The 23,931-nt window shown below is 43.6% G+C and overlaps 3 protein-coding genes across 3 annotated transcripts; 1 reads left to right on the top strand and 2 right to left on the bottom strand.

Annotated features, from left to right (window-relative positions):
• The first annotated feature begins 1,603 nt into the window (after nucleotides 1-1,603).
• LOC115771141 (gonadotropin-releasing hormone receptor) lies at nucleotides 1,604-10,866 on the top strand. The gene is made up of 7 exons (XM_030716711.1): nucleotides 1,604-1,679; nucleotides 1,735-2,773; nucleotides 7,520-7,670; nucleotides 7,750-7,782; nucleotides 7,873-8,081; nucleotides 8,982-9,133; nucleotides 9,194-10,866. The coding sequence occupies exons 2-7, from the start codon at nucleotides 1,928-1,930 to the stop codon at nucleotides 9,636-9,638; spliced, it is 1,836 nt and encodes a 611-aa protein (XP_030572571.1). The 5' UTR covers nucleotides 1,604-1,679; nucleotides 1,735-1,927; the 3' UTR covers nucleotides 9,639-10,866.
• Nucleotides 10,867-12,356: 1,490 nt separating this feature from the next.
• Nucleotides 12,357-13,106, bottom strand: LOC115771109 (U6 snRNA-associated Sm-like protein LSm2). Its single transcript, XM_030716669.1, has 3 exons — nucleotides 12,919-13,106; nucleotides 12,792-12,859; nucleotides 12,357-12,728 (listed from the first exon to the last, which is right to left on the bottom strand). Exons 1-3 carry the CDS (start codon nucleotides 12,919-12,921, stop codon nucleotides 12,512-12,514), a joined length of 288 nt encoding a protein of 95 aa, XP_030572529.1. The 5' UTR covers nucleotides 12,922-13,106; the 3' UTR covers nucleotides 12,357-12,511.
• Nucleotides 13,107-14,150: 1,044 nt separating this feature from the next.
• LOC115771243 (LIM homeobox transcription factor 1-alpha) lies at nucleotides 14,151-20,552 on the bottom strand. The gene is made up of 3 exons (XM_030716844.1): nucleotides 19,931-20,552; nucleotides 14,526-15,407; nucleotides 14,151-14,454 (listed from the first exon to the last, which is right to left on the bottom strand). Exons 1-3 carry the CDS (start codon nucleotides 20,550-20,552, stop codon nucleotides 14,201-14,203), a joined length of 1,758 nt encoding a protein of 585 aa, XP_030572704.1. The 3' UTR covers nucleotides 14,151-14,200.
• Nucleotides 20,553-23,931: the final 3,379 nt, after the last annotated feature.

Genomic DNA, 23,931 nt, shown 5'->3' with positions numbered 1-23,931 from the left:
TGCCTCGATGCATGTGCGGCTCAACCTCTCAAAAGATGACCCCGGGGCTCATGTGTATTCCATTTTGGCTGCGCGGCTGTCTCGATCAATCAAATGCGCATTTGTATATTAATCGCGTTGATTAAGCGCCCAAAGAATTGAAAACTTTTTCCATCCAAGCAAGCGGGCAACCTACGCTGAGTGACAATAAAGGCTATTTTGCACTTATATGTGTACGTGTGTGTGTACGTGTGTGTGTCTGTGTGTGTGAATGCACTTGTTTGGCATTTAAAGATATTACAGCTTGTACCACGAGCGATTAAATGGCAATTGCTGAATCCAGCATTGCAATCATCTAGCAATATAAACAAATGCTTATATACATTAGCTAGTAATTAAAATTCAATCGAGTTCGGCCAATTATAAAGAGCCAATAGTAAAAGCCAAACAAAAATTATTTTCCGGCCTGTTTGTAAAGCAACCATCATTATATAACTAATACATTGCTATTGAAGTAAATGCGGCACAGCCAGGGTAAAATTCTGCCAATGCAATGTTTATTCTGCTGCAATGGCTTTGTATTTGGTGTTTTTGTATTTTTCATTACCAAGCCGCTGGTAAAATAACAAGCCCAACTGACCCATCGGGTTCAATTTAATTTATGTTCATAAATTATTTGTGAAAATGAAATTTTATGGAATTTTACTTTGAACTTGCACTGTTAATCGACGCGTCGCCCTGCACCGGCAATGCCATTGGAGCAAGCGAAGCAAAGTTACACAGCCGTCCGTCTGGTGTCTTGATCGTCGCGTCGTATCTATTAAAGCTAATGCGCGGGCTTTGGACTGAAATTCCCGGTAGCCGAGCTGAATCGAAATTGGTCGCACCAATCGACTCACTGCTGCCGGCGATAGCCACAGCCAAGCGGCATTAACCACTTTTACTTAACGAACGGCTTTGTAATTACTCCCGTGTAATTGTGTGTGGCAAAGGTCAACGGCGGCATCGATGCTGCAATATTATATATTCAAATTGCCTGTATCAGCATTAAATTGCCTGGAAAGTAAGGTCAATCAAGAGTGTGTAAATTGAAGTTAAGCTACTAAAGGGGGTGTCATTTGCACTGCATTATAATCTAAGAAATAGCTTATGTTACCTGTTGTGCAGTCATGTTTGTCTTTACTGTAACATTACCTGTGCTTTTAAGTTTACAAAAATATAAAGTTACATTTCTAGATTTAAAGCTCGACAGTTATTTTTGAAATTTGTATCCTGATACCTGGAAAGACAAACGGTAACAGAGTCAATCCTTTAATTCCTAACAGTTTAACAAAAAATGGTATAGCCTGTAACATTACCTGTGCTTTTAAGCTCACTTCCAAAATATAAATTTGCATTTGTAGACTTACAACTCAACAGTTATTTTTGGAATTTGTATTATGATTCCTGGAAAGACAAACAGTAACTGAATGAATCCTTTAATTCCTAACAATTTATCAGTAATAGCATAGCCTTGAGTTTCATTCATGCACAAGAAGAAAGAAGAGCTTCGTTTCATTTGAAGTAAGAAGCTTATCTCGTTTCTAGATAGTATGTAATTATGTGTGTTTTTTGTGAATGCTGCTGATAACAAAACATGCACAGTTTATGTTTCTCGTATTTGATGTGTGGAAATAACTTAATCAGAACGAAATTCCAGTGTAGTATTACCATTAAAAGCATTATTTATTTAAAATTTCACTGTTGAATTTGCAGATTGATTTTAACTGCACCAAATAAAATGGATAACCATCAGCACGAACTTGTTATTTAACGTGAATACCGGAAGAGAATTCTCAACATGCAAACAGGTTAATGTGAATACGAGAGCAAAGCCGCAGTACCACCGAAGCTACTTAGCCCGCACTACAGAAATAGAAGTTGTATATATATAAATATATAGCTAATAATGGAGGGGCTTGAGGATTTAGCTCATGCACGGCTGCCTGTTGGCAACACTACCGTTCCCATACCTTCGGATCTGCTGGATAATGCATACAACGAAACGGATAGCAACTGGTCCACAGTGGCGAATTTTACACGACTCTTCGTCGCAGCCGCTGCCGAAGTGGCGCCCAACATTGCAAACTACACGCTCAACATGCTGGACGTTGGCATTGCGCTGGTCACAGAAGCCACCAACGCAGAAGCTGCGACCAGTACTGCGATGCCCGGCAGTAACAGGGGCACAGAGGCTGCTTATGCGATTATGACTAACTCACGGCTGAATAGCTCAACGCTCGGTCACATCAATAGTCTGCACGAGTTGTCGCCGGTGGCGGAGCAAGTGCCGGAGCATGTAATGGACCATGCACCGCAGCTCTCCAGCTCCGGGCTGCTGAAGGTTTATGTGCTGACAGTGATGGCACTCTTCTCATTGCTGGGCAATCTGCTAACTATCTGGAATATATACAAGACTCGCATCACTCGGCGCAATTCACGCCACACCTGGAGCGCCATCTACTCGTTAATGTTCCATTTGTCGATTGCTGATGTTCTGGTCACCGGATTTTGCCTTATTGGCGAGGCAGCCTGGTGTTACACGGTGCAGTGGTTGGCGAACGAGTTGACCTGCAAACTTGTGAAGTTGTTCCAAATGTTCAGCCTCTACCTATCGACTTATGTGCTGGTGCTGATCGGCGTCGACCGCTGGATAGCAGTCAAGTATCCGATGAAGTCGCTCAACATGGCCAAGCGTTGCCATCGTCTGCTCGGCGGCACCTACATCCTATCGCTGGTGCTCAGCCTGCCTCAGGTAAGTGCCCATTTGGCTTATCTAGCTCTGAATGCCAAAGCCAAAACCAAAACCAATTCCAAATCCAAATCAATTCAAATTGATTTTGTGCACATTCCCTATACTGTTTGTTCTTTATCCGGCGCTTTGAAAACATTCCGCCCGCTGAACAATTGCTAACTTATGCGTCAATTTGTCGCCTACCATTAAGTCAAGCACGAGTCGCAGGCCAAAGGCAACGTTTGGCCCGCAGGCGGATGCTCTGTGAGCTCTTGCTCCGCCTCCATATGCGTGCCAAAGTTGGACTAATATGTTTGCTTTATGGCACGCATACGCCCCGTGGCAACGCGCGTAAATAGTCCGAAGAAGGCGTCGGTGCGTGCTTTGGCATTAAAAGTGATTGCCTGCTGCCTGAGAGTTGGCTAAACGTTGTTTTGGGTATCGGCACACGTGCTCCGCCGAGTCCACATATTGAGTGCACACCACTCGGCCCTTCCGATCGGCTGGCAAATAAACTTTGTGCATAAAGGGTTGGCCAATACGAGTGGGCCCTGACCGGGAAACTGGCGCTGACGACAGGCGTGAGATATTTATTTTTTCGGCATACTTTTCAACATTCCGGCAGTCAGATTGCTCCCCTGTTTATCTGCTCGGGTCCTTTGGCTCATCTTTAATCATAACAGCACAACAAAAAAAGCAACACAAGCGGAAAAACAAACATGTTTGACCATTTTCTTTTCTTTTCTTTTATTTTGTTATTGCTGTAATTCTTTATTTTCACACTTTTATTGCATTATTTATGTGGTGTGCCTGGTTTTGTGTCGCTTGATTGCATATCTAATTGAGTTGGCCGGCAAATTTATGGCCCACTGGCATTTTAATAGCCTTTGAATCTGCAAACGATATACCACGATCCGCAGATTAGTAAGGCATTCATTTCAGTCATGCGAGTTGATTGCTTGCCATGTCATAAAGGATTCCGAAACATTTATAACAGTCTGTCTGAAAGCCATTATCTAATGTCCAGTCCAAAGTTCATGGCAGTTGCCAACAGGGCTGCAAGCCCAAAAATCAAAATGAAACATTGCAATTTTTCATTTATTTCACTCTAAAGTATTTTATTTTGTACAAAAACATTTTTTATAAAAATATGATTGGGTTCTGTATTCGGCTCAGTTGTTTCATGTGTTTCTGGCTTGGCTTAATTTACGGTTTATAGTAGAAATTCGAGCTTTAGGCTTAAACCGATTCGGTTCAAATCGATTTGTAGATCTTCATGCCAGGAAAATATCATATGATATCATTTATCCGTATCAAGTGAGTCGATAATTTAACAAAGCGTGTTCAAAAAGTGGCCGAATTTGATAGTTTAGCAGCAGATTGTATTTTTTGTTTATTGAGTGGATTAAATGGAAACTGTGCGCAACACTTGAAATTTCATCCGAAATTTCGCGTTCAAGATATGGTAAAAAAATAGTTGTCACTTTCCTTTAAGGGGTAAAGCAGTAGGATGATTGCAATTGTGTGAGTGGAGCAGGGGGTTTTTAGCATATAAAACAGCTCTTGTTTCATCATATATTCCTATAGGAATAATTCGGATGTCAGCGGTGTCATTTGTTGCACTATTTAACATGCGCACAGCAAAGGGAATTCAATGAATCGTAAATAAGAGTATAGAAACTGTTGGAGTTGTATGAAATTAATAAATGCGAAGTTTCAGCATTGGCATTCGGCGCAGTTGTGGGAGAATGCTTGAGTGTAACTTTATCTAATAGTATCCAAGCACTTGAATAAATGTGTATTTTATGCGATAAAACTTAATGGCAAATCAACAGACAACTCATGGTTGCTTCAAGTACGAAATTAGCAATCATATGGAGGAGCAACTTTTTCTATGTGGGGGAGCTCTTGAATGTTTTGCTGGGCGTATGCTTACGGTACTTGACGTCTTTGGGCACCCTTAAGCGTTATTCAACACTGAGATTGATGCAAAAGCAGTGCAGTAACAAACACACCTAGGCAAAAGTTTACGCAAAGCATGAACTTCTCAATTTTGGAAAGGTCCGTCAGGCAATCTGCATATGGATGTGGGAGGACTTTGCATATTCTCTGTGCTCCAGATGTTGGAAATGCATTTTGTATCTCGTTAGATAGTTGCATTGCTGGTGCGTGGCTTTTTTCAAAATTAGCATATTGCGAGCGCACCGCGCATCACGCATTGAAAACATTTCATTCAGCTGCAGCGCTGAAAAGCATGCTATGCTTTGTATAATTTACCAAATGCGGCTTGAGGCTAGCATGGGAAGCCATACACATCCGTGCACGTTATCTCTAACCAAATACCAGATGTATGTGAGGCGCAATGTAAAGAGGGGCGATTATGTTTGCATATAATTAGGCGGCAGGGCGCAATGCGTGGGCACATTACACATTTAAATGTGACAACAAATATTAAGAATAATTACATTTTTATGTTTTTGGGACTTGCGGCGTAAATGCCAAATCTGCTCAGAGATTATGCATATGCTGAATAAATATACACACTCGTATGTCTGACAGCTCTGGGACTGCTTTTAAAACGTGACAACAGCACCTTGTAAACTTGCCTTGTTGCCCGACCACAGCAACACCCACACAAACACACACACACACACGCACACACACTATTAAAGCACATGTGGCAATTATGACACTTTTCATGCCACAATGTTGCCTGCTGGTTGCCTGCCACAAGAGAATATTTTTTGATGAGTTAGCCTCATCGAATATGCCACATAAAACTCATGCGACATTAAAACGTGACACTTGGAACTGCGTCTATTTGAGTTTTGACGCCATTTGCCACTCGACTATTGCATAATTTGAAAAAGTTCATTCCGCAATAAATTCCATACACACACTTCTCCACGTTTGCCCCATTTGACTGGAGAACTCACGCACTCACTGCCATAATCAATAGCCATCGTATCAAATTCAATATGTGATGCCCGCTTCTCCAATTCACGCGTCTCAAATAATAAAACAAAATGAAAATTTACTTTCACTGCCAATAAACAACAAATGTTGATCCCCGTCCCAGCAGCTGTGCATATGCGTGTGCTTTTCTTCTTCCTAAGTTTTTCCTTTTCGTTTATGCGTACGTCTTCCATCTTTTATTACACTATGCAACAGCATTTCGTCTTACTTCCGCAACTCTAGGGCTTTTCATTTAGGACGAACTTTACGTTACAAAAATGAAATTCGAACAAAATTTACGTTATTGGCACATTTTCACTTTTTGCATAAACATACAATATATGTGAGTAGACATGTGTGGATGTGTGAGAGAGAGCGTAGCCAAATAAGGCTGACAGGTTGACTTTAAAACTTAAATTCTTATTCAAACTCAAGAACGCATTTAATATAATGTTAACAAAACATTAATTTAGATAACATATATGTATATGATCTCTAGCTAAGTCAGTCTACGTCAAGTGTTGGATAGAATCTTTTATTTGTCTTACAGCATTATTCTTTCTTTGGCACAACGTGTCGCTCAATTGCTTGGAAGTTATAAATGTGCGAAATTAATAAAAATCAGTCTTAATACCGCTGCCCACCCACGTTCCTTTAGTGTTTTAATTTTACTACTTCCTTCTTTTGCTCGCGACAGCTGTTGACAAGGCCAGTGGTCTTGGGCCGTGTTCTAGGCAACCATAAAATGTGTAAATGAAAAGACTTTTAATGCGTTAGTTTTAATCACAACTAGGACCGATGGCCGGGCAGCCAGGAACGCACTTTAGCTAGATTTACAAGGAAATTTCTTGTTAAACTACGAGATTGAGCGTGTTTGTGCTGTTCAAAACAGACTTTGCTTCTTGCACAAATTGTGCAAGGAACATTGTACATTGAAAGACAGCACAATAGCTAGTAAGAACATTGCAGTCAGCAGTTGGATGCTGTTTCTAAAGAAAGCTCCCATAAGCCCAGTATGACTCTTGAACAAACATTTTACATCATCTACAGCTCTTTATATACATTAAATTCAGGTACTCGAATGTCGAGCAAATACAACTTGTTACCATTTGAATAACACATTATTATCCAAATGCATATTCTCTATGGCTGTAAACCTAATGAGGTTAATGAATAATTGATGAATCGGTCAATCTAAATAGTGTGAAAAATGCAAATTACCTATGTGGCTCAAAGGCCTTGGCCGTTGGCATGTGAAAGCCTACAGGGAACACAAATTTAAAAATGAAATACCCATAGCTAGCATTCGGCTGGGACTCGGAAATCACATATTCAAACACACAAATACATATTACAAACCTACTTTTGTTTCCGTTTTTACACTCTGCTCTTTGAGTTAATATTGGCATATTTGGTTTGAGCAGGGTTTATGCGTACGAAAGCAATATTTATCGATGCTAACTGTAACTTTAAGCACGGCAAATAAACTCGAGTATAGCCTTAAAGACTTAAATATTTAATAAAATGTACAACCATATTTTTCTAGTCACTTTTGATAATTCTATTCCTTGGGTTGACAGTCGTAAAAACTCTTCTCGAGTATTTCAATGACGGTGTTTTATTTTTTGGAACCATTTAGCAGAGCTGATAAACATATTCAATCACAAAAAAATAGCTCTCGCATGTTTGTACTTTTGTGCTACCGAATTTTAATCAAACTGCCTTTGTCATCTCTTTAACGCCTCCCTCCCCGCTTCTGTCAATTGGTATTCGGCGCTCTGACATCCGCCTCCCGGCACACGATACCCGCAGTTCTTCATATTCCATGTGGCACGCGGCCCCTTCGTCGAGGAGTTCTATCAGTGTGTAACGCACGGCTTCTACACCGCCGTGTGGCAGGAGCAGATGTATGCCACCTTCACGCTGGTCTTCACCTTCCTGCTGCCGCTGTGCATACTATTCGGTAAATGAACACATGTTGTGGCAGAAGAAGAGCTGTCCATCTGAGTGCTAATGTAATGCATCAAATTTAAATATTTCAGGCACCTACATGTCAACATTTCGAACCATCTCAAGTAAGTGGACGTCCAAATGGACATGCATGAATGTTGGGGAACTATGTTAATGCGGCTTGGTATTTCTCGTTTATCCTTTCACCTTCTCAGGTAGTGAAAAAATGTTCCAGGGCTCCAAATTGGCTAACTATTCGACAACGAAGCAACTGCCCACACAGACGAACCGGCAGCGCTTAATACACAAGGCCAAAATGAAATCCCTGCGCATATCTGTGGTGATCATTATCGCGTTCCTCATTTGCTGGACACCCTACTACGTAATGATGATTATCTTCATGTTCTGGAATCCAGACAAAAGGGTAAGTATGCGAATGCGAAAGCAATTGCCTGGGCCAGGGTCACTTCTGGCCAAAAACTGGCAAAGGTTATTACTCTTGTAGATTTGCGTTAATGCTTCCTGTTCCGCCCGTGTCTGTTAAACAAAAGACAAAGATACACAATAAGCGTAAGCAGCTTCGTCACGCATAAGCCTTTATATATCCCAGTACAGATTGGGTCTGACCCAGTTCTTGCACTCAGTACAGAAATAGTACGATATGCGTTAGGTTGAAAATTCAAATTTAACTTTGCCTCGACTAAGAGGATGGTAGAAAATGCTGTGGCTTACGTTTCTTTCACGTACATTGCATGCAGGGCAAATGCTGCGAAGGCATTTCAGAAATTTTGAAGGCACATCAATCAGCGTCGATCTCTCTGCACCATTGACTGCGAGTGGTTTGGGGAGGTTGCTTTGACGCGTTTTATATGACAGCTTGTGCCAGCTTGTGGAAAATTAAATGAACGTTTTACAGGAAAATACACGAAAAGGGGCTGCAACACAATTGATTCAGTCAGCAGCTGTTCTCAAATCCTTTTTTATGGCTACATTTTTCCGTCTTTTTCTGTTCTGTGCTGTACCCCAGCGTGGGGCCCAGAGCACATAAGTATAATTTTTTATGCCCGATTTTTAATTAATGGCTTGGGCATACGGCCTAGTCCTGTGGGTTGTTGACTTGGTTACGGCTGACTGTAAAAGCGTGCAGCATAAGGTACTACGACTGCGACCAGATAATGAAAGCCCCAAAAAGGTAACGCCAACAGCCGTCCAAGCTGCTGCATGCCTCAAAAGACCTGGGCACGTTAAGACGGGCAAGTTGCGAAAGCGGCAAACAATAAGAAACTCCGTGGAATCAATTTGAATTTTATTGGTTTACTTGCAGCTGGGCGATGATTTACAGGATGCGATTTTCTTCTTTGGAATGTCCAACAGCCTCGTTAACCCGCTCATCTACGGCGCCTTTCATCTCTGCCCCGGCAAGAGCAACAAATCCGGAACTGGCGGCGGCAATAACAATGCATACAGCTTAAACAGGTAGATGCTTTTTGTCTTGCCCGATAATCTCGGATTATTGCAATATTTTGCTACTTATAGAGGTGACTCACAGCGCACCCCGTCCATGCTGACGGCCGTGACGCAGGTGGATGCGGCTGGTGGCAGTGCCCGGCAAATGCGCACCTTCCGGCAGCAGAGCTATTACCGTAGTTCGAGCAACGGCACAGCTGGCGGACCCTTTAAGGAGCAGGTGGGCCTGTTGCAGGTGGGCGGCGCGGGTGGCAGCGGTGCCACGCCTCATATGATGAGAAAGAGCTCCTCCGTGCGCAGCCCACATCCGAATCACAGCTCAGCAATAGCTACGCGGCACTCGGGCTGCCTACGAGAACAGGAGGAGCTACTGCTCCAGACGAAGCCCTCTACGCTAGTGCTCAATTACGACAGTCAGCGCGGTGGCGTTGGCGTGGGCGTGGCCAATGGAAACAAACTTATGACGGGTGCAAGTCTCCGGGTGGACAATAAAGAGTGTGTGTCCAGTGTGTGAGCAGAGCTGGCGGCGATGGTGACGGTAGAGGCACAGGTAGGTGCAAAAATGCGCGCAGTGGAGGATGCTTGCTCCTGCTGCCGTTGCCTGAGCCAGGAGCTAGTGCGGCGCCAACAGGGACTCCTAGAGTCGTCCGGCACGGCTGCCGCACACTAAACCAGTCTAAGCTGCTGTGAAATTTACAGTTAAAACGCGGCCACTTTGCGTGAACCGCGACGCCGACTCTTCCAATGCTCGTGAGGTTGTTCGAAAGATTGCTTTGCCAGCGGGGCGTAGCAAGGGAAGGCAAGGCAGGGCGGGGCGGGGCAGGGCAGGGTGTTGCCGATGATCAGATCATCGAGCCATGCAACATTTGATTAGTGTAACTAACTGAGAATTAAGTCTTTGAACACTGTTCGTGTGGATAGTCGTAATTGTAGGCTTAGTTGAATATGGCTAAGCATTAGCCAAGTGTAGGGCATAAGCAGAGCAGCTGACAATTAATTGGCCAAGAGCTGCGCGCCGGTTCATGACTATATTTACATATTAAATTATGCATATGTTTATGTGTATGTATATATCTGTGTGAGGCGGAGTCTTAATGTAAATTTGATGATATTTTAATAGCTATAAAGCTCAGTTGCGAGTTCATTTCGAATGCGGGAAAAACACGTTCTCATCCGATGGCCATTTACATACATATATGTCATTTTAATTAAACACAAAATCGCAATATACTATAAGCAGCATCAAGTGCTACCTAGATGGACATGGAACAGGACTCCACACAGACTACTCAATTAGCCGTAATTTTATTGTGAGTTTGAGCTACCTGCATTAACGCAAAAACTGTAATCCATACAGGTTAATTACATCGACTAAATCCCCATAATACTTAAGAAGCGTGTACTTAACTTTTCTATGTATGTTTACTATACATATATGTATGTACATACCTGCACACACAAACATATGTATATGCATATGTTCGAAATTGTGAACAGCAAAAAAAAGAGCAAAAACGGTATTCAACGAAATTGTCCGCAGGACAACATGCTTGAAAGCTCGAAAACAACCATGGAGACTCTTATGCATTCCCAATTAAACTCATGTTTGTATATAAATGTGTGTGTGTGTGTTTGTATGTACATCATCTATTCATCTCTTTCTATGTGTGTATTTATACATGTTAGATACCCTCTGTAAAATTTGTATAGTTTATTTTTTAATAAAAACCAAACGAGAGCATGGCAACAAATTTACGAACCAAATTTTACGCACCACGCACAACTCAACACGTTGATGAACCAGCGCTCGGAATCCGGCCTATGCTTACGCCTATGACTATGCCTGTGCTTAGTCTCGTAAATCCGGCACAGCTCAAACCCATCGACAGTATATCCTAGCCTGGCATATTACACTTTTTATGCACAACTTCGCAATTCGCTGTTGGGCGGAGCCATCTGCACCCAAACCCAAACCCACACCCGCACCCACGCCCATCTGCGACCACTCGCCCCCTGCCTGCACGACATTTAGCGGGACGCTACATATTTTATAACTGCAGAGTTCGTGTTCAAATGCAAAACAAAACGTCGCGCAACGACCAAAGGAATCAGCTTCGCTACGCCAAAATATGTGCTACGAAATTTTTGTTTAGCTGCTGCTGGAAAAAAAAGCGACGTCGGAACCAATTTACCAACATAATGGAAAACGTGGCTAGCTGGCGGGTGAATGGGGCTGTGGGGCATTTAATGGTTGACCAAAGTTTGTTTTTATTGGTGCGCACTGTAAACTCTCCGGGAGGGCCGCCGGACACACCGCGGAGCCCACGTTCACATCGGCTCGGACATAATTATGCACAGGCAGACGACCAAACTCGGCGACACGTCCATCATTTGATGGCACGATATTTTACCAAATAATTCCCTGAATAGGCATCTGCTTGGCATTTAGACACCGCGCCGGCAATTGTCTGCTCGTGAATTTAAATTCGAATGTCATAAAGTGCACAGCATGAGTGTGCGATTGCTTTGTTTCAGCCTCACGTTCGCTTCCCGCAAAAACAAATTCTGAGTCACAGGGCACACCATGGCGAAGGAACTCTGATATGTAAAGCATTTCGATTACCCACCCTGGTTTAATGATGATTTAATGGTTTGACCTGACAGAGAAGATCTATTGGCTCTGTGCATCAGTTAAAGTGGAACAGTTTAACAATCACTGAACACAAACCAGAAACAAGTTCAAGATTTTTGTCGATAATTATTGAAAGCTCGTAAAACGAAAAATTAAATGGAGCGCACAGGAGACTCACTTAGGCAGATTTCCATTTTATAATAATAATGCATGAATAAGGTTCCCAGTTACAACACAACTTCTGACTTTGGCCTAAACACATTTCCATCCCACAATCAGCCTTTTATAATACAATTCGGAGCGATTAATGCCATTCATGCGTAGACCAATAATGATTTCGTAGCTCATCAAAACAAAAACATAAAAGCGTACATATAAAGGTTAGATGCCTGGTATTCAGTGGGCGAACCAAACGGCGGAAACCCCCAGTGACTCATCAAAAATTTATGAGCTGTACATAAACTAAATGGATTGCATATGTACAAGAATGCCTTCATTATATAAAAAGTCCTATAACATATTCCATAAAAGCCAGTCTAGTCAGCGGCTGCCATTTGCCAAGTCTAAAAATAAGAACAAACTATTTGCGTTTTTCTAAATAATCGTATATTCAATCAAATTTCTTGTTATTAACAGATTTTCACTTAGATGTAGGTCAGACATATAGACAATTCAATGTACATCGCAAAGTGGAAACTTTCTTAGACATGGGAACCCGGCTTAATGTATAATTCGTACCATAGAGAGCGCCACCTTTATCTCGTGCTAACCACCGCCTCCTTGCGCGCCGCGTCCTGCAGCAGCTGTGTGTCCACCTCGTCGCCGGGCAGCTGCACGTAGCGCACGACAGAGCCGCGGATGAAGCAGTTTTTGACGCTCAGCATGTGCGGGTATTTGTCGGGATCTGTGACGCTGATGTCTGTCAGTTTTATGTTAAGATACTGATCAACGGAGTGCAGCGTGCCGCAAATGCTGAAAATTTGCCGGCATTAGTTACATTTTAGCGTACTGACACGCGCCAAAAGCGCAACTTACCTTAGGTCATTTTTCAGCTCGACCACAACTTCTTTGCCCACGAGCGATTTGAAGAACGAATAAAAGAGCTGTGAGGAGATTGGATTTGTTGGTTAAACATTTTCATTGGTATTAATGCTATGCTTACCATTGCAAATTAAATGGTTTTATATTGTTTATTAATGCTGCTTCTTCTTGCGTCTTGTACAGTTGTTTCTCAACACTGATAGCGATAGTTTCAACTGTGGGCACCCAAAAACTTTAACTTTGATGAGCTGCTGTTAACACCGCGCTCTTATTTGCTGCAATTTAAAATTCTTTAGTTTATTTTCAGCAGTTACTACTACTCACTCAATTTAAATAAATAATGTTAATACAATATATCGAATTTCGACTCTGATAAGTTAAATGATTGACTAAACAATTAAATAACATAAATAAGATACGTCGTTCTAACAGTGCCAAACTGTGAAGAATATTGTAACTCTTTTTATGCAAGCATGTGGTCCCTGTTTGACTTATCGATAGTTTTCGATACTCTACTGTCAATCGTCTACCACATTCTATCAGCTGTTAACGTTCTAAAATTGTTTTGATTTTAGTTCTATAAGGAAATGCAAGCTGTGCAAATCAGTATTTCAGCACATTTATATTTGCTTGATTTTTATTTACAAAGTTAATTGTGAAAGCTTTCAGCTCATGGTTGTAAATGGAAATAGAAGGCATCATTTTTTAAATTGCTGCGCTTAGCGGCTTACTTTAGTTTATCGAATGGCCGCCACAAATTGGTTGGTAGCATCAATAGCCCTCTATTGGCCAGTAGACAAACATTGACTCTAACGTGTCGCTTTTGTAAAGTGGAAAACTTTGAAAGTGCCGCCGACGATAGAGAGCGCCACATGTAGTGAAAAACTTCAACACTGAGTTCGGAAAGTTAAGCACCATGAGAAAAGCTGTTTGCCTAAATCCATTCTCAAAATCTAAATAGTATTTGTATATTGATAACCAGGTGTTTAAATTGCACTTGCTAATATATCATTTATTGATGTTTTAATTAAAATTACATTTTTATAACAATTTTTGGTTCTAAAACTATTTACAAACATAGGCTCACATTGATTTTATCTTTCTGTTTCTCTACTTATGTACTTAGTTCGAACTAACAATAATTTATGCATTACGTGTCGTTTATATCGCTGTAATGCAATTTTCTTAAAACTTCGTTTAGCTTAAAAATCACATTTGATCATTTTTACTTAAAATCTCAACTTTCCCAAAAAAAGCCAACTGGCGAAATGACTTAGTTGCCGTTAACTAAGGAGTTACAGTGCCTACCAACATGCTCCTTACCGGAGCCCGCAACTCTAACGCTAATAAATTCGTCTGGATACGACTCTGTCTGTGTCCGTGTGCGTGTTCGGGTCCGGCGCTTAGTGGTCCGAGCTGAAGTACGAGTTCTGCATGAGATACAGCTTGTCGATGGGATTGATAAGGCTCGTATTCAGATTGGCCAGCATGTCGTGCGGATTCGAGTGCTGATTGTGGTTCCCCGACGAACTGGTCGACTGCAGCTCCAGATTGTTCAGGGACAGCGAATCGGCGTCGTCATCCAGCTGGTCAAAGTTGCTGCCGTCCAGCGAAAGGTCGGAGCTGCAGAAGCTGTCATTCGAATTGGCCGGATAGTCTGCTTTACGGAAAATAATTACTGCATTAGTTGAATTAAACTAAAGTATAATTGGGATGAGATCTACGCACCATCCGGTGAGAAGGGCAAATTCGGATTCAGCGGCTGACTGGCAAATGCGCTGTCCATGCCACTCAGGAAACCGCCCACATTGTCCACGCCATGCTCCTGTTTCACGCACTTCTCCTCCTTTTCGCTGGCGTCCTTGTCATCAGAGGCGCCGGCACTGCTGTTGCCACGCCCATTGCCTGAGCCGCCCGCAGTGCCGCCATTCTGTTTCGCCTTGCGCTGTATTTTCTTCATCTTGGCCCGCTGATTCTGGAACCAGACTTGCACCACACGCACGGATAGACCCGTGTCCTTGGCCAACGCCTCGCGCACCTTGCGGCATGGCTTGGGCGACTGATCAAACGAGGCCTTGAACTGCTTGCGCTGCTGGGAGGTTAGTATGGTACGCGGTCGCTTAGGGCCGCGCCGTCCGTCCCGTGGCCGCAGCAGATCCTCCTCGTCCAGCCCAACAAACCCGCAGTGCTGTGCGGCTGCAGCCGCCAGAAATATCTCCTTCTCCAGATCGTGGCGATAGCAGAAGAGCTGGCCGTCCCGCAGCATGAACTGTTCGCCCTTCTGGAGCGGCAGACGGCAGGCGTAGCACACGAAGCAGGGCAGATGGAATACATAGTTGGGTATGGGCCGCATCACCAGCTCCTGCGGCAATATGGCATGACAGCAGGCGGCGCACTTCACCCCAAACAGCCGATCGTAGTCCAGCTTACAGTAGAGCTTCGAGTTGCGCACGTAGCAAGTGTGGTGCAGCTGAATGCCGCAGTAGCAGCAGGCCAGGCACTGCTCGTGCCAGTTGGCATCGCCCACGTTCATCAGATAGCGGTCGTGGATCTTCTGGCCGCAGCCCTCGCACAGCTCATAGTTCTTCTCGCACTTGATGTGGCCCACTTCTACGAGTAAGCGAAAAAAAAACGAACAGAAATAATGCTTGTTAGTGAGTGATAAAATCGATTTGTTAGCCCACTGTACGCCCAAAAAAAAGCTGATCCCCTACGTGCTGGCAGCATATGTTGCTGCAGGAGGACAACAGGCATGAAGAATGACGGTGGGGGCGGAGAATGAAGTATGAAGTACGAAGGCGAGGACGTTGTCAAATCGTGTGAAAATGTTTTTGTCCCGTCTGCTGTTGTGCTTATGCTCATTGTTTCGCACTTCTGGCTCCTGGCAGTCAAAAGTGTTTCCAAACAAAAAAGCAAAAGCAAAAAGAAAATAAAAACAAAAAAAAATTATCTGTCGCCGTCGCCGAATGTAACAGCTTGTATTGATAGCTCCTTGATGCGTAATTGAAACGTAAAGTTTGCTACAATTTTGCGAGTCTGAAATTGATGAGCCCAAAGGCCAATAGAAGCGCACTTTCAATTGAAGCGGGAAGCCGAAAGCTGTTGCAAGGATTTACCTTTGATGTGGCACACGATTAGTCTAAGCTTGAAAATTAGCATGGCGCCAGCTGAGGCTACTTCAAGACTGACTCACTGCAAATATCATATATAATAAATATCACTCCATACATACTGTAGTATAATTAAACATAATTTATGTTTGGTGAGCTCAACCAGAGGAACGGATGGACAGGCAGACTATATCTACTCGACTGTTAATTGTGGGTCGTCTGCTCCGCCTGTTTCTATATTTCCAACACTTAGTTTTTACAAAGAATAAGATAATCTAAGAAATCTAGGGAGCACTTATTTAAAGGCTTTATACCAAATAAAATACCGTCTAGTTATAGCTAGCTACACGCTAGATCCTGGTACAGCAGGAATGCCCTGCACAAAGATTAATATGTGTCTGTGACTAACTCGACTAATCTGTGCACATGCACGCACACTTGAAACTGTAAACCAGTCATAAAAAGTAGTACCCCGAAAAAACTCTCTAACACACACAGCCAAAAGCTGCTGTAAACATAAAAAAAGGCAAAATGACGAGCGCCATGAGAATTGGATGGCAGCAACTGAAAAATGAATGACAGGGTGGGACGGGGCTGGTGGCAGGCGGCGCTGCTCCCATATTATATGACTGTGGCTCACGGGCAGCAAAAATGTGCATGATTTATGGCTGGCACAATGGCAGCCCCTCCCTGATCTATGCATATTTATGTGCTTATGTGTGTGTGTCTGAGTGTGTATGTTTGGGAGCTAAACGAGCAGCCAAAACAGCTTAAACCCAATACTCATGGCTGTGCAGCTGCCTGTGTTGTGTGTGCTAAGCCAGCGCAGCATAAAGTTGACAAGAGGAGGAGCAGCGGGAGAAGCGGGAGCAGGCAGCAGCCCTGATGATGACTATGGATGGGTATAGCTGTTGGCATATCGCTTGATATAAAGCGCGCCCTCAAAAGTATGCTATAAAAAGCAGCTGCATTGCTCCAAACGTGTGTGTGTGTGTGCGGGTGTGTGTATGTTTATACATATGTCCAATCGCATTGTGATAACGCGAAAATATTGCTGCGGAAAAGTTTTAGGCTAGAGTTTGGACACGCTGCACAGGATCATTTGGTAAGTCCCGTTTTTGAATTGGCAATTTCTTTGTTTTTCTTTTTTCTCAGTCTGCTGCTCGTCCTGTGACCATTGTGAATGCGATATTGTGTGGGGAATTGTCTTTTTGTGTTGCCAAACCATTGACATTTCGCTTTGTGTAATCTAATCGGAATTTATGGCCTTTTGTTGCAGTTTTATGGAGCGGCATTTTTCGTTTTGTTGCAGCCAAAAGCCAAAAGGCAAGCGGACAATTTCTGTGTGTGCTTGACGCATTTGCGAAATGTGATGATACGAGCTATGCATATGAGATATACAATTTGAAATGTGTATTTATCGTTGTTCGCATTCAATAAATGTACAATTGGCAGCGCAACAGAAGTCTGCCGCGGGGCTGCCGATTGATTAGCCGTCGCCTTGATCAGGCCCAACTTGTCGGAATACAAACGCAAACACAGCTAAAACAAGTGCGGCGCACTCATGTCAAATGTGCGCGATTAAACAGCAGATAATTCCCAAAATCAACACGCCGATAAACCTGGGCACCCATAAACATATACAAACAGTTAATAGACAACAGCACCCAAACGCTCTTATCAGCTGTGATCGTGTTATCATTCCTGTGGCTTATCAGCGAACGAACGGCGTCTCTGATTAGGACAGAGGCAGGCAGTAGAGCTCATCCCCCAATCCACCGTTGGCCAAGCTTTATGGCGCACTTATTGACACATTGACAGGCGAGCGCAGCTCTATGATGATAAATTGACAGGCAGCCAAAGTTGTGGCATAAATTTTGGGCTCAAGTCGCAGCCAAATAGTCCACGTGGCACGGAGATTTTGGCAGACAGCTTGTGACAGCTCATGATACGACGGCTTTAATTACAGCGGCCGCAATTTAAAGCCCCGCACAGCCACCGTCTAGTGAAAGTGGCAAAGCTATGCATATGGAGGATATGCCACATATGGTGATATGTGTGTTTGTGTGTGTGTGTGGGTTTTTGTATGTATATGTATTGACTCAGTTGCACAGGCAGTGCCAAGCTGAAGGCGCCGCAGCAACCAGATATGCTGAGACCCACGGCGCATAGCTGGGGCGGACTGCAGGCAGCAGGCAGCAGGTTGCATGTGGCAGGCTGCTGGCTGTTAAGCGTTGAGTGTGTTCATTTCCGAGCTTGGGTCGCCAAAACGCTGAGGCAGCCACAAATGCCATGAAATTCCTCGCCCACTTGCAGCTGATGGTGCTGCAGTTGGTTTTGGGGTTTCGGGTTGGCTTGGGTTGGGTTGGGGGCTAAAGTTTGGTTTTGGCGTCAAATTCAAATTCAAATTCAAATTCATAGATGAGCAATGCTCAAGTCTAGCACCAAAGTGATTGGCAAACGGAAACTATTTGCTGCCATTTTGGCCAGCCATTAATAGACATTTCATATGCAAATACAAGCATAAAGCCAACAGCACAAACGTGTGGTTCTCTGTATGTGTGTGTGTGTCGGTGTGTGTGTGTGTGTGGCGAAATATTTGCGTGCTTGACAGAGCTCGCCCAGTTGGGGTCCGGGTTCGCATATGCATCACACATTGTTTGCACACTTTGCATTTTGGCCAGAATTTCGTAAAGTTTGCCAGCAACACTTTCGTTGCAGCTGCTAAAAAGTGCTGCCTACTTGGAGGCGCCTGCATGCGTGGGGGTGTGCGTGTGTGTGCTAGTCTGTTGCATGCCTTAATCGCCCTGTACACGCACACACACACACACACTCACACATAACATGCGTCATTGTCAAAATTATTTTGTGGTCAACTTGCGTTCATACTTTTGGCAATGCTTTTGCCGTCGGAACGAACAATTGTTATTATAATTGCATGCTTTACGCTTTCAAGTGCATTTGTCACACGAATATCAATTGACATTTATTTGGTTATGCCCTGGCCACAAGTTTGGTTTGTGTGCTTTTATTTGAAATCGCTCCAAAAGCCAAACACAAATTGTCCTTGGGCAGATTTAACTTAGCTAATTCATAAATACATTTCCAAACATTTAATTATTTAGCGTGCGCGAAAATAATTGTTTTAAACACCAAAACTAGCCATATTGAAATGCCTACTGAAATGTTTTAATAAGTATTTTTTGTAACATATTTCTGTTTTCTAGCTTAACTTATCAGGCAAACAAAGTTTAAAGCTCTTCATCCAAACATATATTCAAGCTAATAAGCTCTACTTATTTATTTTTTGGAACTCGTAAGAAGAGCAGTAAAGTTTATTTTTACAATTTGAATAATGCAAATAACAAAATTAAATTCATATACGAATTTTACAAAGCAGAACTGCCGACAATCCTCAGAATTATGATTTAATCAAGTTACCTAAATGGAATGTGGAATAAAGGATTCTGCTTATAAAATCGTATCTTCTGTTAAACGGATTTCAAAACAAAACGCATTTACTAAAAACCCATTTCGTTCCAGAATCCTGAGAACTTGATGAACTTAACAAATTGAAAGTGCATTAAAGCTTCAAGCAGCAGCCAGCCACATCAGCGGCAATATCGAGACGAAGCCCCAAAACCTAGAATATCACACGCAAATTGCGAAAATAATTTGGGCCAACTTTGAGCGGGGTGTGCAGCGGGCAGGGGCAGCAGCAGCAACAAGAACGGGAGCGATGCAAACTAGCCGTAAGTTGAACACCGGACGAAAAGCCACGCATATCCGGCTTCGAGCAACGTTCGCCTACGACGCCTACATGAACGACTGCCCGCCTGCCCGCCCGCCCGCACCACCACCAAAACTCTCCAGCCAGACAGCCAGAATCTGGCCATGCCCCACACGCCACGCAGCACACACAAGTATGCCAAAAACGAAAAACGTGGCAGCCCCAACGGAAACGGAACCAGAACGAGCCGGTAAATGCCTCAACTGCCGGTGCAAAATACTTTTGGAACATACCTGTGCGTCCACTGCAATCAGCAGACAATTTCGATGCTGACGCCAGCGCCAACGCCGACGCCGTCGATGCGGTGCCCGCTCCAGTTGCTGCTGTTGCTGGCGCAGAGATGGCTGCTGTTGCTGTTGTTGCGGCAGCAGCAGCTGTTAATGTGTTGCAGGCGGAGTTTTGGCTCTTGCTGTTATTGTTATTGCTGTTGTTGTTGTTGCTGTTGCTGTTGTTATTGTTGTTGTTGATGGGACTGTGACCTGTGGGCGTTGGGCAGCTGTTAATTGGCGCTGGTGAGACCGCGTGTTGCTGCTGTTGTTGGTGTTGTTGTTGTGAGGAAATTACAGATGCCGTTAATGAAGCTGTTGCTGTCGGGTTGTTGCTGCTGCTGCCGGAAATGCTTGCTGCCAAATTGATGTTGTTGCTGTTGTTGTTGCTATGGATATTACTGTTGTTGTTGCTGCTGCTGCTGCCGCTGCTGCTGTTGGGCAAACAGGCAGTTGTCATGTTGCTGTTTACATTTGCCGTTGCACTGGGACTGTCCAGGAAACGTGCGCCGCCATGATTCTGCTGCAGCGAATATAAACTGCCACCGACTTGATTGAGGTTCGTGGGCATTGGATAAAACTCCAACATTGTATTGACACAGTTAGACGCGGGTTCACGCTTCCTTTTTGCTTTTGTTTTTATTTATTTTATTTATATTTTTGCAGTTCAATTTGCAATTGCGTGTTCCTTAAAGCACATGCAAGACTAACATATAATATTAAGAGTTGCACACAAGTCGCACACGGATAAACAAAACTGTAAACACGAACGCAACACTCAACACTTGCACGAGTTCTTCAACGTATTTTATATTTATATTTATATATGCCGGATACTGTGGCAAGCGCGCTGACAACCAGCTGTGTCCGCTGTCAGTTTGCGTGTGATCGAACAATCTGCGAAATCAAAGCATTTCACTTTGCCTCCAGTGCTCGAAGCCGACTGCTGACTGCGGCGGCCAAAAGTCCCAGCCTAAAATGTACCCCCGCATACAACATACACACACACACACACACACACAGAGTTTCATTGCGCCTGCGCATGTTTACAAAAGCAACGGCAACAACAACTGGTAGCTGGCAACTGGGACTGAGTATGAGGCTGGGAATTTCCCGCTGCATGCGAAGGGTTGCATGCAACAATGCCAGCCAATGGTCCAACCCCCAAACCCAGTGCCCCTGCCGTGTACAGCGCATGTCTCAAGTGATTATTAGCAGCGAGGGAAATTTACTCAAGCGTAATTTCCCTTCGCTCGCAAAGGCCACACCTCAGACGCGCTCCGATTGGCTGGCCGGCTTCCCCGGCAACCATTTTCCCTGGTGCGCATGCCGTCAAAGCCCTTTCGCAGGGGAACTGCATGGCAGTCGTCGTCGTCGTGCCTGTTGTCGTTGTCGTTCTTGTTGTCGTTCTCGTTGTCGCAGCCGTCATCAGCCACTGACTTGAACTTTTATTTTTTATCGTCTTGGCATAAATTTCAGGCAAACTTCTCAGCTGGGCGGTTGGTTTGCTGCGGGTGGCTGTGGTGTTTGGCGTTTGGTGTTTGCTGATTGCGCACAAAGACATACTGAGAGTCGCGGCAACTTTGGCGTGTTCGCTGCAAGCTGCAATGGCCATTTCTTATGGCTTTTTTTGTTGCTGTAAGCAGTTGGTGTTGCGGCCACTGCTGCTGCTGCAGCTGCTGCAGCTTTGAGTGGACCAAATACATGCTGCAAACGGTGGCCTTGCCTTTTTTGCACTTTGCTTTCTACTTTTTGTTTGGCTAGTTGCAACTGGGTGATGCAATTGCCCGCAGCATGGCCACGGCTCATTGACAAAGGCAGTGTCACCCTGTATATGCGCAGGCATATAAAAACGCAGCAAACTGTCAGTTGAGCAGTCAACCAGCCTTGGCTCTTTGCTGTCGCACTGGCTCACCCACTTACACACACACACACACACACACACACACACACAGACAGGCACAAAAGGAAGAGGCGGAAACTGCCAAGACAAACCAAACATGGCGCTGTGCACAAAAGTTTGGCGCTCCTTCAGCTACTGCTGCTGCCTTTGCCTGATGCTGTTTCTGGCTTTCTTCTTTTGTCTTGTGCTTTTGGCAACTTCTAGTTGGCTTTTGGCTTAAGTTAGGGCTTTGGCTACGGCGATTTTGCACAAAACTTAACTTCTGTTTTTCTTGTTTTGGCTTCACTTGTTATGCTGGTTGTTCCTGTAACTGCTTTCAATGCTCTGCATGCCAAGAAACTGTTGATGATGCCGATGAGGCCTGCTGACATTCATGGCTAAAAATGTGGTTTTCTACAGTGCCGGTACTATGATATGGGCTATCATAGGGGATATAGTCATCGAAAATCCATTAATTGAACGATGATATTTCCGAGTAAAAGTATTTTTATATTTTTGAAACAAATCAATGATTATTTTCATAAATTTTCATTGCAAATCAGCATTGTATATTCGGATGAATAAATATAAGCAGGGAAAACTCTTTATTCAATTATTCTTTTAGAAAAATGTGCTCTTATTTGTTCATTCCCATTTGACCTTGCCTTGTTATGGGCCCATAACTCGATTCAGTTTTATGCATATCTGTATTGTGCAGTCACCTGTGCAAGCTCCGCGAACAATTGTGAAGTTTTATTGCCCATAATCACTACCATTTGGGGGCGTGTGTGTAATTAAGCTAGCTCGAAGTAAGGTCTTTCCTAAACCATGAATTTACCGTGGCCATAACAAAAGCTACAAATTATTATTTACGGGGTGTCATAAAGATTAACTAACTCATATATAAACAGTGTATATATATATATATATATACATATATTTTGACTCATTTGGTATCTGCAAGAGATTCCAATCAGCGCGACAATTCAATTAGCCCTGGCAACAAACGAATAATACCCTAGCCAAATGCAAATGGTAAAGCCCTACGACAGCCTTTATTAATAGGTAGAAATGATGACGACATCAGCGACGGCGACAGAAGTAATGAAATCAAATTGACAATGGGCAAAAAGTGGAAAATGTCACAGGACTCGACCGGAACAGGATTGACGGTACCCAAGCAAAATGTTTGGGTACTAGAAACAAATTTAATAAAATGTCTAAAAACAAAAAACAGCAAAGGGTAGCGCGGGCTTCACTGCACGCATTATTTGTACGGGTGTCTCTCTGTTTATGTGAATGTGTGTATGCGTGTGCGAGTGGTTGTATTGTGAGCTGAGTTATATTGAATAACCACAACAGCAACAACGGCAACAGCCAGAGGAGTACGCTCGACAGCCCGAGGATAAATAGTTTTTGTGTGGCACTTCAATTATCATTTGAGCATGATAAGCGCTAAAGAGGCATCAAGAACAAGTAAACTGGCAGACTGAGGTTAGAAAGTGGTAAAAAAGAAGCCACTGGCAGCCACACAAGACTGCTTCAAAATGTGCCCAAGGATGCTCGCCGCATGGAGTAGAGAGAGAGAGAGACAAGGAGAGAGAGATGGGGTATAGGGGACCACCTTGTGGCGTTTGTGTGTGAAATCAAGCAGCAAGCAGAGCAGAACAGAGCAAAGAATCATCGATATATGATTAGGTTTAAAGGTATAGAGGGATAGGGGTCATTAGAGGCAGGCTCCGACCTAGGCAACAATTCATTCACGTCCACATGCCCATTGAGGAGCAGTCAAGTAGAAGAGCGTTGTGGCTTGGGGCGGGTGGTGTCATTGCATTGTTTGTTTTGCCAAGACGCATGACCCACTCCAGGCGTAGGCCAAGCTATTTTTATTTTGATAGGCAACCAACGTCTTGGCAACAATAACAACTGCAGCTGCATACGGCTCAAAGAGAGCGAAAGAGAGGGAGAGAAAGTCATCAACAACACGCGCGCTGAGTGCTGGACAGGCAAAAAAAAAATCTATATAAATATGTATGTGTAAATAAGGAAGAAAAAAAGGACACTGCCAGGCCTTGTGAAGTGTGTA

Source organism: Drosophila novamexicana, unplaced genomic scaffold (assembly GCF_003285875.2).
Source record: "Drosophila novamexicana strain 15010-1031.04,08,12 unplaced genomic scaffold, DnovRS2.1 tig00000024-arrow-pilon, whole genome shotgun sequence".
NCBI lineage: Eukaryota > Metazoa > Arthropoda > Insecta > Diptera > Drosophilidae > Drosophila > Drosophila novamexicana.
The sequence above is the reverse complement of the archived record's forward strand: the minus strand, read 5'-3'. Positions and strand labels throughout refer to the sequence as shown.